This window comes from Emydura macquarii, unplaced genomic scaffold (assembly GCF_026122565.2).
Source record: "Emydura macquarii macquarii isolate MOO-44397 ecotype Brisbane River unplaced genomic scaffold, CSIRO-AGI_Emac_v2 contig_3530, whole genome shotgun sequence".
Taxonomy (NCBI): Eukaryota; Metazoa; Chordata; order Testudines; family Chelidae; genus Emydura; species Emydura macquarii.
Window position 1 is genome coordinate 11,619,471 of NW_027133667.1, and position 19,602 is coordinate 11,639,072.

General features: G+C 42.0%; 1 protein-coding gene across 16 annotated transcripts in view; it reads right to left on the reverse strand.

Annotated features, from left to right (window-relative positions):
- Nucleotides 1–19,602, reverse strand: part of MICAL3 (microtubule associated monooxygenase, calponin and LIM domain containing 3) — a 252,360-nt gene that overhangs the window by 136,367 nt on the left and 96,391 nt on the right. For 15 of the 16 annotated variants that reach the window (XR_010917670.1, XM_067536313.1, XM_067536323.1 and 12 more), the window contains exons 2-4: nt 12,179–12,562; nt 3,412–3,619; nt 1,751–1,867 (exon numbers count right to left, since the gene is read on the reverse strand). Coding sequence is in view for 15 of the 16 variants with exons in the window: in XM_067536313.1 (XP_067392414.1) it covers nt 1,751–1,867; nt 3,412–3,619; nt 12,179–12,442 (589 nt within the window). In the remaining variant the exon portion in view is untranslated. Of the gene's footprint in view, nt 1–1,750; nt 1,868–3,411; nt 3,620–12,178; nt 12,563–13,437; nt 13,624–19,602 lie in introns of those variants that run through there. The other variant, XM_067536314.1, reaches the window with a different exon arrangement.

Genomic DNA, 19,602 nt, shown 5'->3' on the forward strand with positions numbered 1-19,602 from the left:
TGAAGCGTAGATTCTTGCGGAGTCCAGGGACCTAAAGCTATGCGGTTGTCCAGATGCTTTCCTCAGCCCAGTACAGAGGCATCTATAATAAGTGTCTTTGTGGATGGCATGGGAACAAAAGAAACCCCTACACAAACATTGCCCTTCTTCTCCCACTAGGTGAGTGATGTTAGGACACTGAGGAAGTGAGACTTTTGTCTAGTGGGTTTCTGCTCAGAGTGTAGACCTTTCTCAGCCAAGCCTGGAGACTGTGAAGGTGGAGCCTCAGAAAGTAGCATCTCAACAATGCCAGAGCATCCACGGCCCAGCAAATAATAGGGGAACGGTGTAGCAGTGTCTCTCACTAGAACTGAGTCCTACTATTTCGGCAACTCAGGATCTATGTAAATCGCCAGGTCCCCAAGGAGGATGTAATGAGATTTGTAAGAAGGAGAACTGGCCAGGTTCTTTAATACAGGTTGGTCTATACTGGGGTGGGGTTGGGCACAGGCCTTGGTGTGGTATGGTGAGTGAGTTCTCCTTCCTATCCTTACACACCTTTGTGGATGTTTTGGAGTGCTGGAAGCTCCCAGTACATTGGTGCTGGCCTGTGTTCCCTGTGAACTCTAGGCAAACCTGCTCTGGGGCATAGAGTCTCACCTGGTACTAAGGCTGAGGAAAAGGCAATCCTTTTATTGAAGGTCTTATGCTGTGATTTGTCTCTTTATATGGGTGTTTCTTCTTCCCTCTTCAGACCTTTGTTTTGTGGAGTCCTTGGGGCTGCTGGAGGATTCTGAGCTGGAAAATGACATTACTGGTGGGGCACTGCCCAGAGACTCCAGCCAATAAGAGGGAAAACAGAAGGGTCTCAGATCTGATAGGGGCCTCATGGAGGCCTGCAGAGTCTAAATTCCAGAGACTGCCTGGTGTGAAGGGGAAAGGAGTGGCAGATCTCACACTTTGATGGAATGTATGATCCCCCAAGGCAGCTCTCAAGAGAATCACACACTGGGAAGACCTGAAGGCAGGCTAGGCTGGGCTTGAAACCCAGAACCCTGGTCACACTAAGTGCCCTGGAAAAACAATGGAGGGCAGGGCAGACCCCCATAATCTCCACCAACCATCTGTAATTAAACTACCATCTGTCAGGGCTCATTCTACCAGCGCTCAAGCTGCTTCAATGACTTCTCTGCAAGGAATCCCACTCTCTGATCTACAGAGCAGCAATCTGCTATAGATGCTTCCTTTGGTTCACAGCACCTCCTTGCACCTGCCTCCTCAATAATCATTATTTGGGATTCACCTACAGTGAACAGCCATATAGAACAGCATTCAAAGAAGAAAAGGTTATTTATACCTTACAGTAACTAGAGTTCTTCAAGCTGTGTGGTTCCCATGTGTCTTCGTGTCCCACCCTCCTTCCCCTCTGCTCAGATCCTCTTTGGATTTGTGGCAGAGTAGGAATTGGAGAGGTGGTTGGCCTGCATTGCCCCTTATGCCCTTGGTTTCGAGCACATGGAAAAGAAGGGTGCAGGTGCAGACCAACAGACACTGCTACTGAAGAATTTCTGGTACAGGGAGCACAGAACGCATGCAAACCCCCAGTGAATATCCAGAGGGACCAGAAAGAACCACCAAATTTGGGTACTAGAAAGTAAAACCTATTGGGATTAAACTAGTCTGTTCCTTCAGTCTAAAGAGCAGCACTGTGTGCATGCACATCACCATTTTACTCTCTTACTCTCCCCACTCTCATTTAATCTCTACTTACTCTCATTCTCCTGGTCCTCAGGGGGATAGACAAGTCCCTGGAATTCCACATTGACATGGATCTCTATTCCCAAGATCAAGGCAACCTTCAATAGGATGAGCTGGAGCTGACGGATACCTGCAGGACAGCAGACAGATCATAAAGTAATATTGTATGAGGACAAAATCTACCCGTGTTATACATTTTCATCAGCACAGATCTTATTGAAGCACCAGTTGCTACATCAGCCTCTTCAGATCGTTTTTAGAAAGAAAGCATTTTGTAAGATGTTTTTAAAGGCAATGTACACACACAAATCAAACACCCAGACAATGGGCAAATTCATCCAATACCTGCCTTCCTATCCCAAGAGTTGTGGTTCAGGGTTCATGGAAACTGATCACAAACAGTGTGGCAGGGCATTAAGCTCCTCACCTTTTGCTCCTTCAAGAGCTAACACAGCTTCTTAGGGTGAGGTAGGCAGTTTGTAGGCCTGGAGGAATACTGCAGGAGATAAAGACACTTTGCTACTCTGCAGGGAAAACCCTGCTGGCTAATTCAGGATTCCACTTAACTGCTGTAATTCAAGCGTGGCATGGGGGGCAGAAGGGGAAGAGACAAAAGAGGATGGAATGCTGTGCGTGTGTGTGTATGTATAATTATGTAAAGAATAAAAATAATAAGAAATTAGAAAGAGAAAAACATCTGTAAGATCAAAGTTCCAAAGGTCTTTTGTCAGTCCTATGTATCACTTCAAAGCAAGAGCTAGACCTTTTTCCTACACAGGAGGCTAAGTCCTGTTTATCATCTGTTGCTAGGTAGGATTTGTTTCATTATCTTCCAGCTTTGTTGGGTCACCACTTGGCAGAAAACATCCCCACTATTAAAAGGAACTGGCAGGGGACATGCCCAATACATGATTAGAAAGGATGGAATGCTACCCTGCTGATTATGAACCAGGCTGATTATGCTTTTAAAAGGGCATCAGTTCCCTAATTTAAATTGAATCTATCTTATCTTCTCTGTGGCTTGATTCCTAACCTTCTACCCAATCAGGCAGCTTTCCTTGTCCTCAGTCACTTTCCTAAAAACATTAAGTAGTGAATCCATCTCCACCACTCCTTTCCACTCTTCCAAATTTATAGATTACAACTTATGTGAAATTGTCTTACATTTGCCTGTACCAGGAGTACAATAGCTTTATTTATACTTTTTTGGGTTTGCAGGGCCATATGTGAAGTGTGATGTTCACGAATATTAGGCCATTTTCTGCAACTTGCCTCACATATCCACGGAAAGAGATTAGTGTGACAGTTGCAGGGGTCTGACTGGGCCATTTAACAAGAATCTGGAGAATTATCAGTTGGAACAGGGGTTGGTTCCCCAAGTCTACTTTTCAAAGTAGAAAAGAAGGGTTCATGGCAACATCATAGGTGTATGCTGGGTGATGTCATCTGCAGGTTCTGCTACAGCCCCACATTTAGCCCATGTCTAGGTCTGGCCCAAACGATGCTATAAAAAATAGGACTGAATTTCATCAAAGTGACATATTACAGAGAAAGAGCAGATCAGAGGAGCTACTGCCAAAGGTCAAGTTTTAGTGAGTCATTACGTGCTATCTCCCACCTTCTCCTTGAGGAGAAGTGAGAGCAGATGTGTGGATAACAGCTGCTTTTACTTACTGATGTGGTCGATGGCCCCTGCACAGAACTTTCCGTAGAACTTTTTGGCGCCAAGGCCCCGCAAGTCATGTATAGTGAATGGCCATAGGTGCAGCACATTGTTGCGGGAGAAGGCATCCCGCTTTTCTATGACCACCACCTTGGCTCCCAGTAAGGACAGGTCGATGGCTGTACGAAGGCCACAGGGTCCAGCCCCAATTATGAGACACTGCAAGACAAACAGCACAAAGCAAAATTACAGATCTGAATAAAAAAATATTTTTACCACAATTTCAAAGCAGCACAAGGCACTTCACTTGGTCCTAACGTCCTGTAGCTGCAACACATGCTGGGATTTTACCAGACACAAACCCTTTTGATGTCATCTGTGTGCTCTGTTAATGCAGTTACTACAGCCAGAATTAAAGCAAGCATGTTACTCCAGTGGAAGTGATGAGGAGCAAACAAATCAATTGTGTATTTTCAACTCTCATTTAAGAAATGTGCCAAGTGGTATCTTCCATCTTTGTAAAATTTGGGTGGGATCAAGATTTCCAAAGGATCATGCCCCAGTTTGTGCGCATTTCCCTCCTTAGAGCAGGTAATTTAGCCCTTTTCTCTTGTTTTACTTCCCAAAGCCTGAATTGGCCATTTAAGAGGCAACTACCAATGGCCTTTCCTACACTACGCTTTTTCCTTAAAACTTCCCACTGTCGTGGAGTTGCACCAGTGGTAGCAATGGTGAGAGTACTAGCATAGACAAGACACTGGGGCCGCTGGCATTATAACCACTAGCTCATCAAGATCCATTCTGAGCAGCACCAGGCAACACTGCAGTAAAAATTCATATTTGTGTTTACTCTACCTTCCTATCATTGCCACCACCAAAGCAACAACAGTGGGAAGTTTTAGGAAATAAAATTTAGCATAGACACAGCTCCTCTTTAATTGACGAGACAATTTTGAGCAGGACACATTTTCCTTCAAGCCTACTTCTGCTGTGAGTTCTCTCTTCTTCCCACCTCATTCTGCACTCAACCCACAGGCACTATTACTACTGAGAGAAAGTAACTAGTAACTTTAACATAATTACAAAGCCAGCAATCTTTGAACAGACAGAGCACCATGGTGTCTTAATAGGATTAAAAAAAACCTCAAGATGGCCAATTGGCATTACTTACCCAGAGAGCAATCCTATGACCTGAGAGAAGCCTTGTAGCCCAAATAGCTCACAAGGTGGCTTGTACTAAACAGTTTACCTTTGTCATATTACTTTTCTGCCTGAAAACATAGGAATTGAGTTCTGTTGAGTACAAAAAAACAGCTGATAGACTCAATGATCCTGCATACATTTTACCTCAATGAGGCGTGATCACAACCCAGATTCAGACATACATCTTAGGCTGGTATGTAAACATTTTCTAGGCCTTACTGGGGCTTCAAGGTTGGACATCTCCTATACTCCCTGAGCAGCTCTGAAATGTGCTAGAGATTGATCAGAGCCCCAACTGCTGATTAAAACATGGACTTTTGCTTTTTGAGGTCTCACTAGTCAATCATTACAATCAACCATGTTTAACCAGCTACTGCTGGTGCATACATTTTGCAAGTTAAGTGAAACTGTAATTATAAATTAAGAATACTAAAGTCATACCAGTTCAAACAGTACAGGCTACATCTATAAAAAGATAACAATTAACACACAAATTAAAGAATAAGACCAATGCCTGCTCTATATATTGTTGCAAGATACCCAGTAGTTATAATGTGCAAGATAAGTGTTATTCATTGGCAGGCAGAGATCTTAGATATGATCTGAAACTATGAAAGCAAAAAAAGAAGGGCATCACAACAGGTTCCCAGACCAAAAGACCCATCAAATAAACAATTCAGGTAACCAGAAAGAAGGCCCAGCCCAAAACATTAAGTGTTCCAGATTAAGTCAAACTTCAAATTCACTCATTGAAAGATTTTTTTCCTATTAAGCACTTGTAATAAATAGGGCAAAAAGCCCTAGATCAGGATCTGGCAAGCTTTTCCCCATTTGTTATTGGTTTCTTTCTTGATACCAGAATTCTCAAAAACTATCTTTTATTCCATCTGTCAAGGTTACAAAGAGAATAAGTATGACCTAGTAGATGTACCGCTGCATCTTTGTCCAGCTAATGACAACTCCATTCTTTTCACAATGGCAGACCCAAAGAGGAATAAATATGATGTAAGCAGCATGGCCACATTCACACAGCCAACTTTTATTTTTCTGATAACACTCCCAATGTGAAGTAATCATGATAGGATCCAAGAGAGTAAATGAATTATTTTATACTGGCTGGCTCATAAATTCAGGTCCACAGACCATTCCTGTATATTAATTATCAATAATTTTTTCCTAGTAAGTTCAAGATCCATTTTTCTTAAATTCTGCTTCTCATTTTTTTCAAATACAAGTTTAGGTCATACTTGAGCATTTAGATATTCTGGATGTAGCATGTAAGGCATCTGCTAATATATTGATAGATGTCCATTTTTGTGCTATCACAGGACGACTTATTAAAAAATATTATTACTAAGCTAAGAGTCATTCAGAAATCTCTCAGATATTTTAGCAATTGATTTTAAACTGATCATCTCTGTTCCTCACACTTCCAATCCCTTTCCAGGTTGAGACCTCATGCAGAAACTTAGTTCTTGACATTCTTACAGGAGAGCCACTGGATTTATAAGGAGGATCCAACATGACTTTAACTGAAGCTGTACAATGGGAGAAAGTGACATGTTCTAAATTTGAGGTGGGAATTAGGATGAACAACCGCAACAACTTTGTGCATTATACACAACTTCCCCCATATCCTCTAGCTGAGATTTTTCAGGAACAAGGAGGGTAAAGACATTCTGAGCTGTGGTTCTCACAGTGACACAACCCCATTACATTTTTAGTGCTTATGCCAGTATTTTAAGTTTGAGCAAAACACCATGTGCAACTCTTTGCTTTAATACTCTAAAACCCTAATTTTCTGATTAGCTGAATGTTGGCTATATGTTGCAATGACTGGATTCACGCATCTGCAGAGTTTTTGGCGTTAATCCAGCACAGTTCTCAGTTTTAGCTCTGCAAGTTTGAGATTCACAGGGTTAGCACCCCTCTTCAGTTTCAAAGCACCCAGGCTTCTGATTACCTGAACCCCTCAAATTCACCCCAGTTTGGATGTTCTGAAACTTTCCTAAAAATTGGCCTTACTGAGTGTGCACAATATGACAGAACTGAAATTATTGCAGAAATTACAGATAAATGTCCTGACTTAACATATGTAAAATCTTAACACTTAAGGAAAACTTCAGTGTAGGTTTTTTCCCCATTTAAAATTATTTTTTTTTTGCTTTCTTAACTAGTTGACTGCAAATGGTATTGAAAAGCAGGAATATAAAAACATTATAAAACAGCACTCATTCGAGCACTATTTATAGTACAACTATGGTCATTTCTCAGATGTTATACATAAAAAAAAGCCCTTAATGGGTGATTGAATCAGAATCTGAGACAAGTAATTAACAGCATTAGAGAAACTAGGTAAAAGTAAAAAATGTTATAAGTTTACTTTTATGTAAATAAAAAATGGGCATTGCATTTCTCTACACACAAATAGCCCAACAAGGGATATCTGTTTAAAGGCATACAGCAAATCTTATAGAGTTGTGCATATATGTTCAAGAACACATACTAACACTAATAACAATAAATATTTTATACTATAGCCTTTAATTACCAACCCTATAAAAACAGAATAGAATAAACAAACAGAGAAACTGAAATAACCTTCTAATACCCAAATGGGTAGGTAAAGTTCAGTCATTTAGATCTCAGATCACTGACTGCACATTAACAGAAATTACTTCCATTTCAGTTTCTGTAATACTGGAATTAATCGAGACAGCTTCCTTGGGGAAGGTGAATACATAGCAATAAACAACATCTCACTCTTGGTGGGTGAAGCAAGACATAATCCCATTCTAACGTCTTGAGTTTCTTAATTTTATCATACTCCTCTCTTTCTCATCTTCCTTTTTAAAAGAAACTGCATGATCATTTACAAAAAATAACTCAGGAGTATATTTAAATGTATTATTACTGAAAAATGATTCTATGCAGATAACTGCACTGTGAGAGCTTAATTACTAGAGGAAAAACATAGCACAGTATGTGATTTTCTCTTCCTTACAACTTTGTTTAAAAAATTCTTTTCAGCCTTAGAGCAGAAACTTCTCATTTTAGGTACAGCATATACCAACCTTTTAAAATGAATTAATGTAGAACTATAAGCACACAGAACGTAGATGTAGAACTGTAAAAATTTCTTGGTTTTTCATAGTGAAAGTGATGACATAACTGTTATCTACCTTTCTGTAATAGTTGTTCTTTGAGATGTGTTGCACATATCCGCTCCACTGTAGGCACACGCACGCCCCATGCACAGATGTTGGAGATATTTTTCCCCCTCAGTGGTACCTGTCGGGGTGGCTGGAGTGCCCTCAGCTGCCACACGCTACTATGTACTGGTATAAGAGGACTAAGCTGACCTCCAACCCCATCACATTTCCTTCGTGCCAGACAGACTCCACTACACAGGGGAAGAACGGTAGGTTGTGGAATGGACCATCCCTGACAGGTGTTTATCTAACCTGCTCTTAAAAATCTCCAATGATGGAGATTCCAAAACCTCCCTCGGCAATTTGTTCCAGTGCATAACTACCCTGACTGTTAGGCAGCTTTTCCTAATGTCCAACCTAAACCAACCTTGCTGCAATTTAAGCCCATTGCCTCTTGTCCTATCTTCAAAGGTTAACGAGAATAATTTTTCTACCTCCACCTTGTAACAACCTTTTATACACCTGAAAACTGTTATCATGTCCGTCCATCGCCCCCCCCTCAGTCTTTTCTTCTCCAGACTAAACAAACACAATTTTGTCAATCTTCCCTCATAGGTGTAGGCTTTAATCATTTTTGTTGCTTTTCTCTGGACTTTCTCCAATTTGTCCACATCTTACCTGAAATGCGGCACCCAGAACTGGACACAATACTCCAGTTGAGGCCTAATCAGCACGGTATAAAGCGGAAGAGTTATTTCTCGTCTTGCTTACAAGATCCCTGCTAATACATCCCAGAATAATATTTGCTTTTTTCGCAGCAGTGTTACATTGTTGACTCATATTTAGCTTGTGCTCCACTATGACCGCCATATCCCTTTCTGCAGTACTCTGTCCTAGGAAGTCATTTCCCATTTTGTGTGTGTGCAACTGATTGTTCCTTCCTAAGTGGAGTACTTCACATTTGTCCTTATTAAATTTCATCCTATTTACTTTAGACCATTTCTCCAGATCATTTTGAATTTTAATCCTAACCGCCAAAGCACTTGCAAACCCTCCCAGCTTGGTATCGTCCACAAACTTTACTCTCTAGGCCATTACCTAAATAATTGATGAAGATATTGAACAGAACCAGACCCAAAACTGATCCTTGCGGGACCCCACTCAATATACCCTTCCAACTGGATTGTGAACCACTGATAACTACTCTCTGGGAATGGTTTTCCAGCCAGTTATGTACCCATCTTATAGTAGCTCCATATAAGTTGTATTTCCCTAGTTTGTTTATGAGACAGTCATACAAGACAGTATCAAAAAGCCTTACTAAAATAAGTGTCCTTTAAGTCAAGGACAGTGTACAAGTCCCACTTATCCAGGAAGAAATAAATGAAGCTAGGGAAACCATGTGGAATTTTATTTTCTTCAGGAATTTGTTTAACTGCCTTAGGTCTAAAATAGGTCTGAGACCCCCCTTTTGTCATGGAGATCAGGAAGTAGTGGGAAAAGAAGCTCTTCTTCTGAGGTATAATGGGTCTTCCTCTATGACCCCTGCCTGAAGGGGAGATTGGACCTCCTGTTGTAGGGCAATCTTGTGAGAGTGATCCCTAAAGAGGGATGAGAAAGTGGGGATCAAATTGAACTGGATGGCATATCCCAGTTCCACTACGCATGACCGGTCCATGACCGATCTGAAGTTATGTGGGCCCAAGCACTTAAGAAGTGTGATAAGTGATTGGTAAATGAACACTGGGGAACAGATGGAGCTATGGTAACTAGTACACTGTACGTGACAAACCCATCAAAATGCCTGCTTGGATGAGGTGGATGATCCTACTGATGCTGAAGAGAAGGGCAGTGGAAGGTATGTCCTATAAACTCTGCCATTTTTCCTCAGTGGATCTTGGGATTGGGGCGCAAACCCCTGGTGTCTGTACGGCTGCTGCAGATGAAACTGCTTTCTTTTTGATGCTGGCGTTTGCAGCCCAGCAGATTTGAGTATTGCCGTGGAATCCTTAAGGCTCTGAAGCCTGTCATTTGTTTTCTCTGAAAAGAGGGAGGAAGCTTCCAAAGGAAGGTCCTAGATAATCTGTTGGACCTCTAAAGGTAGCCCAGACAACTGCAACCACGAACACCTTCTCATAGTTATAGCTGATGTCACGGTTTAAGCAGCCGAGTCTGTGCTATTCGAACTATCCTGAAGAGCAGTCCAAGCAACCAGGTTACCCTCTTCAGTCATTACTGCTAATTCTTGTCTATAGTCCTCTGATAGCTTGTCTTTAAATTTCATAATGTTCTCCCAGAGGGTGAAGTCATATCAACTAAGGAAAGCTATCGGTTTGCAATCCTGAATTGGAGGCTTCCTGAGGAATAAAGCTCGTGACCAAACAGATTCAGCTTCTTTGAGTCTTTGCCTTTCAGAGTAGAAGCTTTTTTGTCCCAGTCTTTCCCACTCACTGGCAGCTGCCACAAGAGAACCCTGGGGGGATGAGAATAAAAATGTTCAACCCTTTACTAGGGACAAAGCATCTATTCTCAGCTTGCTTTGCTGTGGGGGCAAAGAAGAAGGGTGTCTGCCTAATTGGTAGAGTCACCCTGGCTGGGGTCACTGATACCAGGATGTCTACTAACTTGTGAGGGCTTTTGTGCACCTCTTCTGCCTGAAGGTGAAGTACAGAGGCAATTCTTTTTAAAAGACCTTGATGAGCTCTGTGGTTGTCTAGTGGTAGCAAGTCATTTGACGGCTCAACAGACTCATCTGGTGATGAGGATGAGGAAGCAACAGGCATCTGAGGCGTGCGGCAAGGAGAATGCCTGAGTGGCTTCTGGCTGCACGGTACCAGTCTCCATACTGGGGAGTGAGGCTCTTGGTGCCAATGCCACTGGTGCACTCTCCAGGACCACAAGCAAGATGGTTATGGGGAAGTCCTAACTGCCAGTGGTGGGGCCAGAATGGCCAATCACATGGCCATCCTTGCCTGGGCCATTGACCCTTAGGAGAATCCCAGTGCTGGGACTGTTGCTTGGCCTAGGGTCCCAATGACTCTGATGGGGGGTACGTTCCCAGTCCTGTATTCAGAGGACCTCACCTCTGAGTCTGAGAAAGAAGAGTCAGATGCTTCTGACAACGGAGGTGCAAATCCAGATTGGACTGGTGAGAGGCAGCCTGAGCCTGGGCATAGCAGTATCAGGGAAATCATGGGACGTTTTCCTCTAGACATGAACTTCTGTGGAGGCTTGGGTAACAACACTGCAGGATCTGGATGAGGCGAGATACGAACCATGGGTATCGGTGGCAGGGTATCCCCTGCTGGCGATACTGGTACTGAGAAGCTAAGCAAGCCTCTTGCGGCTGCATATGCCTCCAGGGTTGCTGGGATCAGCACCATCCATTGGCTCCGCAAATGCCTTCCAGGAGACAGGCTCCATTGACCTGGCCCAGGTTCCCAAGGCATTGATTCCCCTCTTGGGAGATGAGAAGTGTTCCCAGGATGGGGTCTCTTCCCTGAGCACTTCTTCAGGTCTGTGCCTCTGTCTGGTTGCAGTACTGACACAGCCAAGTGAGGAACTGCACCTGAGAAAGGCCTGAGCCTTTTCTTTAGTACAAGAAATTGCAGACATCTCCAGCGGAGCATTCTGTACCAAAGCTGATGTACTTGGGATGCTCTCCCTGTGTGACAACTCTGATGGATGCTGAAGTGTTGCCTCTATAAAGCAAGCACTTAAGCCTTGACACGCCCCCCCCCTTTTTTTTTTTTTTTTTTTTTTTTGGAGAGAGGGGATATCATTTGCAAATGTGACATTTGTCACTAACATGGGATTACCCCAAACATTTCAAACAGACTGGGTGTGGGTCGCTGACTGGCATGGGTTTCGTGCAGGTCCAGCAAGACTTAAAACCCTGGTGAACGCAGCATTGTTCTGGTACTGAAAGATAAAAAGTGGTCAAAACAGACCAAAAACGGAAACCTAGCACTACAAGTTGTCTAACACTAACTGTAACTAACAAATTGGTAAACAGGCTCAAGATACAGAAGAGGAGGGAGCAAAGCAATTGAATTAACAGGCCTGAATCATTCTGACAACGGTCATAGTCAGTAAGAAGGAACTGAGGGAGTCCAGGGGTAGCTCTGCCCCTTATAACAGCAACAGAGGGTATTCCAGCCACCCCAACAGGTACCGGAGAGGGAAAAAACTGTACAACATCTATACACAGGACACATGCATATCTACATCTACAGTGGAATGGAAATGTGCAATCACTCAAAGAAGAAACTCCTTTTCCTCAAACCTCTCCAGCCTGAGGACATATTCCCCCCTACCCAGACACTGCCCTTGCACATTCTGCAAACAAGTCACAGTATCAAGTTAGGCAGAAGATCTCTACTGGCTAAGGTGAGAAAGCTCTGTGGAGACCAATTTTCCTTACCTTCGTGTTGGTGCATGCTTTCCCTTTCTTGTAGTCTTTGTGGCTTCCCCTTTTGTCTAACTTGGCCCAGAGGGCTTTGGCTTTCCAGTAGTTGAGCTTGGACTTGAGTTTATGATAGAAAGAACGATAGTCCTTGGGCTTTAGCTCTAGGTAATCACAAAGCTCCTGGAAAGCTTTGAGAGTCCCTTTACAGGTTGTGGCCTGGACAAATCTGTCAAAGAGAATGTGGGCTTGGTTCACTTTCTCGTTCCCACTTTCCTCCATGCTTCTCACTCAACAACAGCCCTAGTTGGTGTAGAGGCAGCTGTGCTCTTCCAGTCTGGTGGCCTTCCTGATGTTGCTCTGCCCAGCCACTTTCACCTCTAGCCCACACGCATTATTAACCTAGAAAGTAACAGAGAGAAATATCACTGAACTTGCATTTATTCATGTTTCTAGAGTTACAGCTTTGACCACTGAAAGTAGTTCAACCTTTCTATAAACAGTAAGGCAACGGTTCTCACTGAGGCCAGTTGAATACCACACAAATGTATCTCCATTAGCTTCACTGAGAAACTCCAACACCTAAAAAAAATTAGAACCATTTTCAAACAGTTAAACATCTAATTTTTTTCTGACCATCAAATCATGAATGCTTTGTCTAATTCACTCCCATGCACAAGGTTTTCCAAAACGTTTGTTTCTTTTGTGCTCCATAGTCAGAAGTTTGAAGTGAATTGAATACGTTTTGGTGAAGCTGGGCACAGAGGAAGAGGTAGTGTTTAAATAAAATAAAATAATCAGGTTTATAACAGTAATGAAAGGCTAGACATGTCCATAACTGTGGAGAGACCAGTACCTCCATAACACAGCTGTGCTTACATCTAACTCCTCTTATGCACACCAACTTCACCAACATAGGGCAAAAATTGCAATAGTTGGGATTCTGCCAGCCAAACAAATATTGATTCTTTCATTCAACAAGAGACATGCATCTCTACATACAGCACCTGGAGAAGAGGAAAGAGCATGTTGAAGGTGGTGCTATTGCCTGAAGAAGTCTCAAACACAGTGAAGCTAAAAACTGACCTAAGAGAAGCAATGGTGGCTACCGCACTCCAAGTATAACCTGCAAATGGCAACCAAATGACTGAGGAAGAAAAGACAATAACAAAAAAATATCTAGCTCATTTCATCAGTAGACTCACAGAGCTTTATAAAGGAGATCAGTACGATTAGAATGAAAAAGATATACCAATATCCAATATCCTCCAATATACCTGCTCCATCATACCAGGGCATTCACTTTGCCCTGTCTAGCCTCCCTGTGGGTATTCTTCTGACTTTAATTGCTTTTGGGAACTAGATATGATAGAGTGATTTGGATGCTGTATTATTCTCACAGTTAATGCTTTCCTTTAGTGGATACAGCATTTTATATGCACTCATTAAAGGTACCTTTGCAGTTTTTGCTGGAAGAAAAAAAAAAGTACATTATCTTTTATTTCTATAAAAAAATTCTCTTGCATACCAAGGAAGGAGAGTGCTATTTACCATCTGATCACAGAATGGGTAAAAAAGGAGGAAACAGAAAGCACAGGCACAGAATGTGGAAATGCAATCCTATAATACTCTTGAAAATAGTTTTGGTTTGGTTTTTTGGGTTGTTTGGGGAGGTGGCAGGGGAAAGAGAAAGATAGGGTAGAAAAGAAATTTGAGGATTCAGATAAAAACTTTCAGATTCTCACCACAAAGGAAGCCAAAATCAAACACTGCAGCTCATCTCTCTGCCCCTGATAGATCACAACTTTGCAGCAGTTCGTCTGGGCATGTGACATCACATCCGAACATGACAGTTAATAGTCAGTGCCAGGAATGGTAGAGTAGGCCAATACCCCGTTACACAACTCAGCATTATTTTTTGTTAAAAAGAAGTTTTCACCTATATAATCCAGAGCATGGCAGCATGTAGACTCAGACTTCATTAGGGCAACTGCTTTAGTGCACTGGACATATATGAAGCTGTTTCTTAGATTGGTGCCAGCAGTTATGACTAGATCAGTAACATCCACTAAGTGGCATGGAAATGACTATCTCCCTTATTTTTAATATTTCACAACAGTGAAAAGACTCTCCAGGCAATAGCTCTCAAGGCAATTATCGTACTTTTCCAGGAGTTGAAGGCACGGTGCTTTACGCCTTGAAAGAGACAATGTCACCCCTCTTTTAGCCCCAGAGGCATGCTATAAAGCACTTCAACATAATACTTGTCAAGTTGGATTGCTTACTTCTATTATATCTACGTAATTCTAACTATCAGCTCTCCCCCCAATTAGCTGCAAGGTACAGCTTCTATTTTGTGTTGTCTACTTGTCACTCACCATTATTCGAGAACCCTAACACTCAGTGTGATCCCTGCATTAAATACCATCTGTGCTTCCTATCACTTAAAAATGCTTCCTAATAATGAGTAGTATAGATTAAAGGACATAAATCTCCTGCAGGTAGTGGCAATTTCGTGGAGAAGTCCATTAGTCTACTGAACGTTATTAAAGCACCTGGATCCAAGCCATCACAGGATTCCTTCCCCTTTGTGCTATCTCTGTTTTTCTATTTCACCAGACAAATGCAGCAGGATGATCCTGTAGCGGAGTCTCTCTGGGGGTACACCCCAAACTGCTTCAGCTCCTGGAATCTACTGCTTTGTGTTCAAGCTCTGCCAAGCTATGATCTTTTGTAGGTTTGTCTCATTGTATACATTTTAACCAAAGTGGGGTATAACTATTCTTTGTAGGGGAGGGAAAAAACACAGGACTCCACCTCACACTCCAATTTACAAAGGGTTATGTTTCAGCCACTTATTCTTAAAGGGGGAAATTCAGCTGTTCTTTCTGTATGTAGCTTCGCTGATTTCCATCCACCTCCCACAATTCAATTTGACATTCTTAATGCAAAGAAATGGAGCCCCTGAAATCTGTGGGCAACAAGCCAGAGATCATATGGACTACAGGAGCCAAGGCAAGGACAGGCAGAAGTATTTGCCAGGTTTCCAGGGTATAAGTATGTGTCTCTGGCTTTTCTGCAAGCCGACAGTATCCTGCATGTTTTGTCTCGAGGCAGTTGATTGCTGACTCAGAAGCTCTGCACATTCCTTGGCTAGCACACTGAAGTGTTGGGAGAGAAAGACAAAGCATGTGAAGTGCATGCAGGAACAGGGATCACGTTTCTATTTACAACAATAGCAAGAGGTTGTCACTGACTCATGGTTGCAAGTATGCTCAGGATCTCCTGCTCATGCCAGGACAAAAGAAACCAACAAAACTCAAACACACAATGAAGGATTCCAGGTGGCGTTTCCTCCCTACAGTCACCACAGAATGTTAATTTCAAAATTGCATAAACATTTGAACAGATGTGCAAATGGTAAGAGAATAGGTTGCCTGCAAAACTCATTCCCACCCTGGCTCTAGGTCCAATTTAGCAAATTGGAAGAGGTCTTGGCGGTGATGTGTGCTTTGGAGTTTGATCATGCAAGTGACTGGGAAAGGGTTAGCTAGAACAAACATTTTTTCTCTCAATCAATATTCATCCCTTCTGAGGTTCTTGTGATTTCATAACCAGAGAAAAAAGTTAAAGCCACAAGACTGGAATGCTCTGCATCTTTGATCTTTACAGGCATCAGCCTGAGACACTGCACGGAACTTAATTTCTCAGTAAGCTAGGATCCTTTATATAAGCCAACCAATTGTTTTTTTTATTGTTATTCCAAGCTCTTTTTAATGCCGGGATTGTTTTATTTATTACAGATTAAATAAAAGAAATGGCCCTCTCTGCAGAATATACAATACAAGCTCACTGACAGGCCTTTTTTAACAGTTTACTGTTTACTAGGCCTTTTGGATTGGAGAGCAAAGCCAGCCATCAGGCTGTAAAACAAAATTCAGAATGGACTACTCTAACTAGAGCTATAAAAAAACCAACTTATTTTTGCCACATGTTATGCAGATAAGAAATGGGGAGATAGGAGGCCCAAAGATGCAGCTGCAATGTTTGTTGCTTCCCCTCCACATCTAAAAGAAAGCAGAACATCAGCATCATGCACAGTATGTTTTAAGATGTTATTTAAATCTGTCTCAGTTCCATAAAATTTAGCATTCAGGAAAACATACTGGACATTAAATCTGGACATTTGTCACCTAATAAACTCACCAAAAGTTATTGGGTAAGCAGGAAATGGGGGGCTGACTCATTTTGGTTTCCATCTGCCTCCTCAGAATATATTCTCCTAGGTGGAATACAGGTGGGAGAGGTACAGCCCATATATGAATTAACCTGCCCAAATGAGAACCTGCTCTTCCTAAAGAAAAACAGTGCATATTAACTGCTCACAAGAAGACTGCACCTCAAGAAAACTGACCCAAACAAATTATTTAAAATAAATGCCCCAAGAGGAAAGAGAACATATGAGCTGATGACTGCAAAAATGGCTGCAGGGAGGGGTTTCGGTCAGTTAATACAAAGATTCCTTGGATATAGGTTTTTACACTGTTCATCAGGGTTGGTTTAGGTATACCTGATGCCATCTCAATGCCAGGGGCTGGACTAGATGACCTCTTGAGGTCCCATCCAGTCTTACTTTTCTGTACTTCTATGATTTTATAATTCATTGTGTCAGTTGCCTTGAGATAAGCACTGCAAGGGTCTGATAAATGGATTGAGATGTTGTCTAGATTCACTGTAGCAATTATTAGCTCCCTGGAAAAAATATGCTATTTTGCAGCTTCCTACTGCATTATCCTTGGCAGAATTCAATTTTTATTTTTTCATAATTTTGACAGATAATATCTATGTTTATTTTTAAACATTTTTCCTGATTTTTATCGACTTACATTTTCAATTACATGAAATAATGAGGTTTTCACACAGTTATTTAATTATAATCTCTAATAAGTTCTCAAGAAGCATTCTTCTTACTTGCCTAAATTTTGATTATTACTGATGGAAATATTTTTTGTTGGTTCATGTGTGTACCATGAAATCGATGTTCACTGAAACTGACTGATAAAAGTCTAATCTTTCCAAACCTAGTTATCCTGTGACCATAGAAGAAGTTCCTACACCAAGAGTGCACCTCAGGCCACTTACATCAGCAAAATTTATGAAGCTCACGGTGTAAATATTTCACCTCCTTGAGCGACATAAATTACATCAAGTGCTAGTGTGTACAGTGCTATGTTGGTGGGGGAGAGCTTAACTGCTCGTGGGGGTGCGAGGTTTTCTGTGTGTCTTCACCTGACGTGCTGCACTTATATGTAGACATGCCCTAAGTGGGGACAAAGGCAAATGGACAGCCTACTTCACCTTCTACAGTGTGATTAGAATAAGAATGCACCAAAAGGCTGTGTGGTGAGTCAGGATTCCCTTCAGCTTTCTGCAGCAAGGCAGAATTGCTTAGCTTAGTCACTGAAGTTATGAATATTTTAATTCAGGGTTCATTTTAATCAGTTTCAATGAATCACAGATGCTCACAATACAGGGCTGCCCAATGGCAGTGTTTATTCCTTCATGGAAGAATGAGAAAGAAGCTAGATGGATATGATGCATCTGTTCATTTTTCCTTTCCTTATAAGATCACATGGGAATAGTTGGAGATGCAGAAAGCTGGTATAACACAAGACCAGCTTCAGGAGGAAAGAAAAGAGCCCATCCAAAATGACCTGATATCTGTCATTTCACACACCAAGTGCAGCTTCACAGAATACAATGATACTGAGTTCTATTTATTCTGAGAGCAGAAATCCTCACCTTGGGCAATTAAAAGTGGACCACCACTTGTTCTTTATGGGCCTCACGTCCTGGCATTGTCCCAAGACTTCAAAGCACCACAGGGTATGTTGCATCAATAGCACAACAGCGGAGAAATTTCCCTTTTCAAAGAAGGAAATGCCTCTTGCAGGGATTGGGGGAAAGGGGGACGAGTGTGCAACGTCAGAACAGAGAGAGGGAATGCCCAACCAAACTGATCTTTGGAGTGGGGCAGGCAACATACATTATGTTCCAATAAGGTGAAGTGATCAATATTCCCCTATATGAAACAAGCTTACAAAGTATAAGAATCAAGATGCCAAAAGGATCATTTGCAGTCTGACAGGAGGAATCCCTGCCTATTGCCCCAAATCCTCATGAGATTGATACCTGGGAGCAGGGGAAAATCCCAACATCCCAACTAATGCAATGAAAGTATTAACAAGAGAGACTTGCATAGCATTCTTCAGCAAAAGCATTTTTCAAATGGGGTTAAAGCACCAATAATCCCATTTTACAGTTGTATAAATTAAGGTACAGAGTACATAGCATGAAGCACCTCTATTACCTGTCTGCTGTTCTGAGATTAAAGTTTATAGTTTATATTCAATCAGTCTTTACATCCTAACTCCCCTCCATGCCTGATGGACTTCATCCATTGAAGTGGATGTGGCTTGGTCAGTTGCCAGTTTCTGCTCAACTTCCTGGGGCATCATCCCCCTCTTTGGTCTCAGATTTTTATTCCCCCAAAGATAAGGGGTGCTTCCCCAGCTCCTTCACCACTACCTGCAATGCTGCTATTTCAGGTCTTCTTTCCGATCAACTGGCATGGAACCTTTCAGCTCTGCTATCCCACTAATCTCTCATCATCCTGACAGAGGTATCCCTAAAGACAGAACTGTAGCTTTCATCAGTCTTATTCCTTACCAGAAGGGCTGATTCTCTAAGTGTGCAACACACCCCTTTTGAGATCAGTCTAAAATCACTTCGCATCATATTAAGCAGAGATACAAAAATGCTTATCTTCACTACTGAATCGGGTGGGCCATGGCGGGATAGCTGGGTGCTTCTGAATACAAATGCACTTGGATGTCCTACGACTTTATTTCAGAGGTAGAACCACTAAAACACAGTGCTTAGACACCACCCTAGGAGATCCTACCAGGTAGACATTTCTAGAATTCCTCCACAGCTATTCTATAATTTAGTGACGGCTCTGGTTTAATGGAGGAGGGCTCTAAAAATGGCTACAATGGACACCTTCATATGACAAAAATGGAATCTGTTCTTTTGGGAGCACCCACCTACCACTCCAGTTGAAGATCAGTATTTCCTGAACAGCAGACCTCACCAGCTTTGGAACAAGATACAGGATACAGATTAGTCACATTTCTGTTGAGCCAGTATGATATACCATTGGGAGGGTACTGCTTGTGGGGCAGAAGAGAGTTTTTAAAATACTCTATTGAACACTAATGAATGAAGAATTGTTCTGACCCTAAGAAAAGAATGCAAAAGGCATAGAGACTAGAAGCTGTGGATAACCTATTGTGACTCCAGCAACATGATAATCTAAATACTTTGAGGATTGAATTTTCTACCAGCATCCTGAAAAAAACTCCAATTATTCCAGGTCAGCA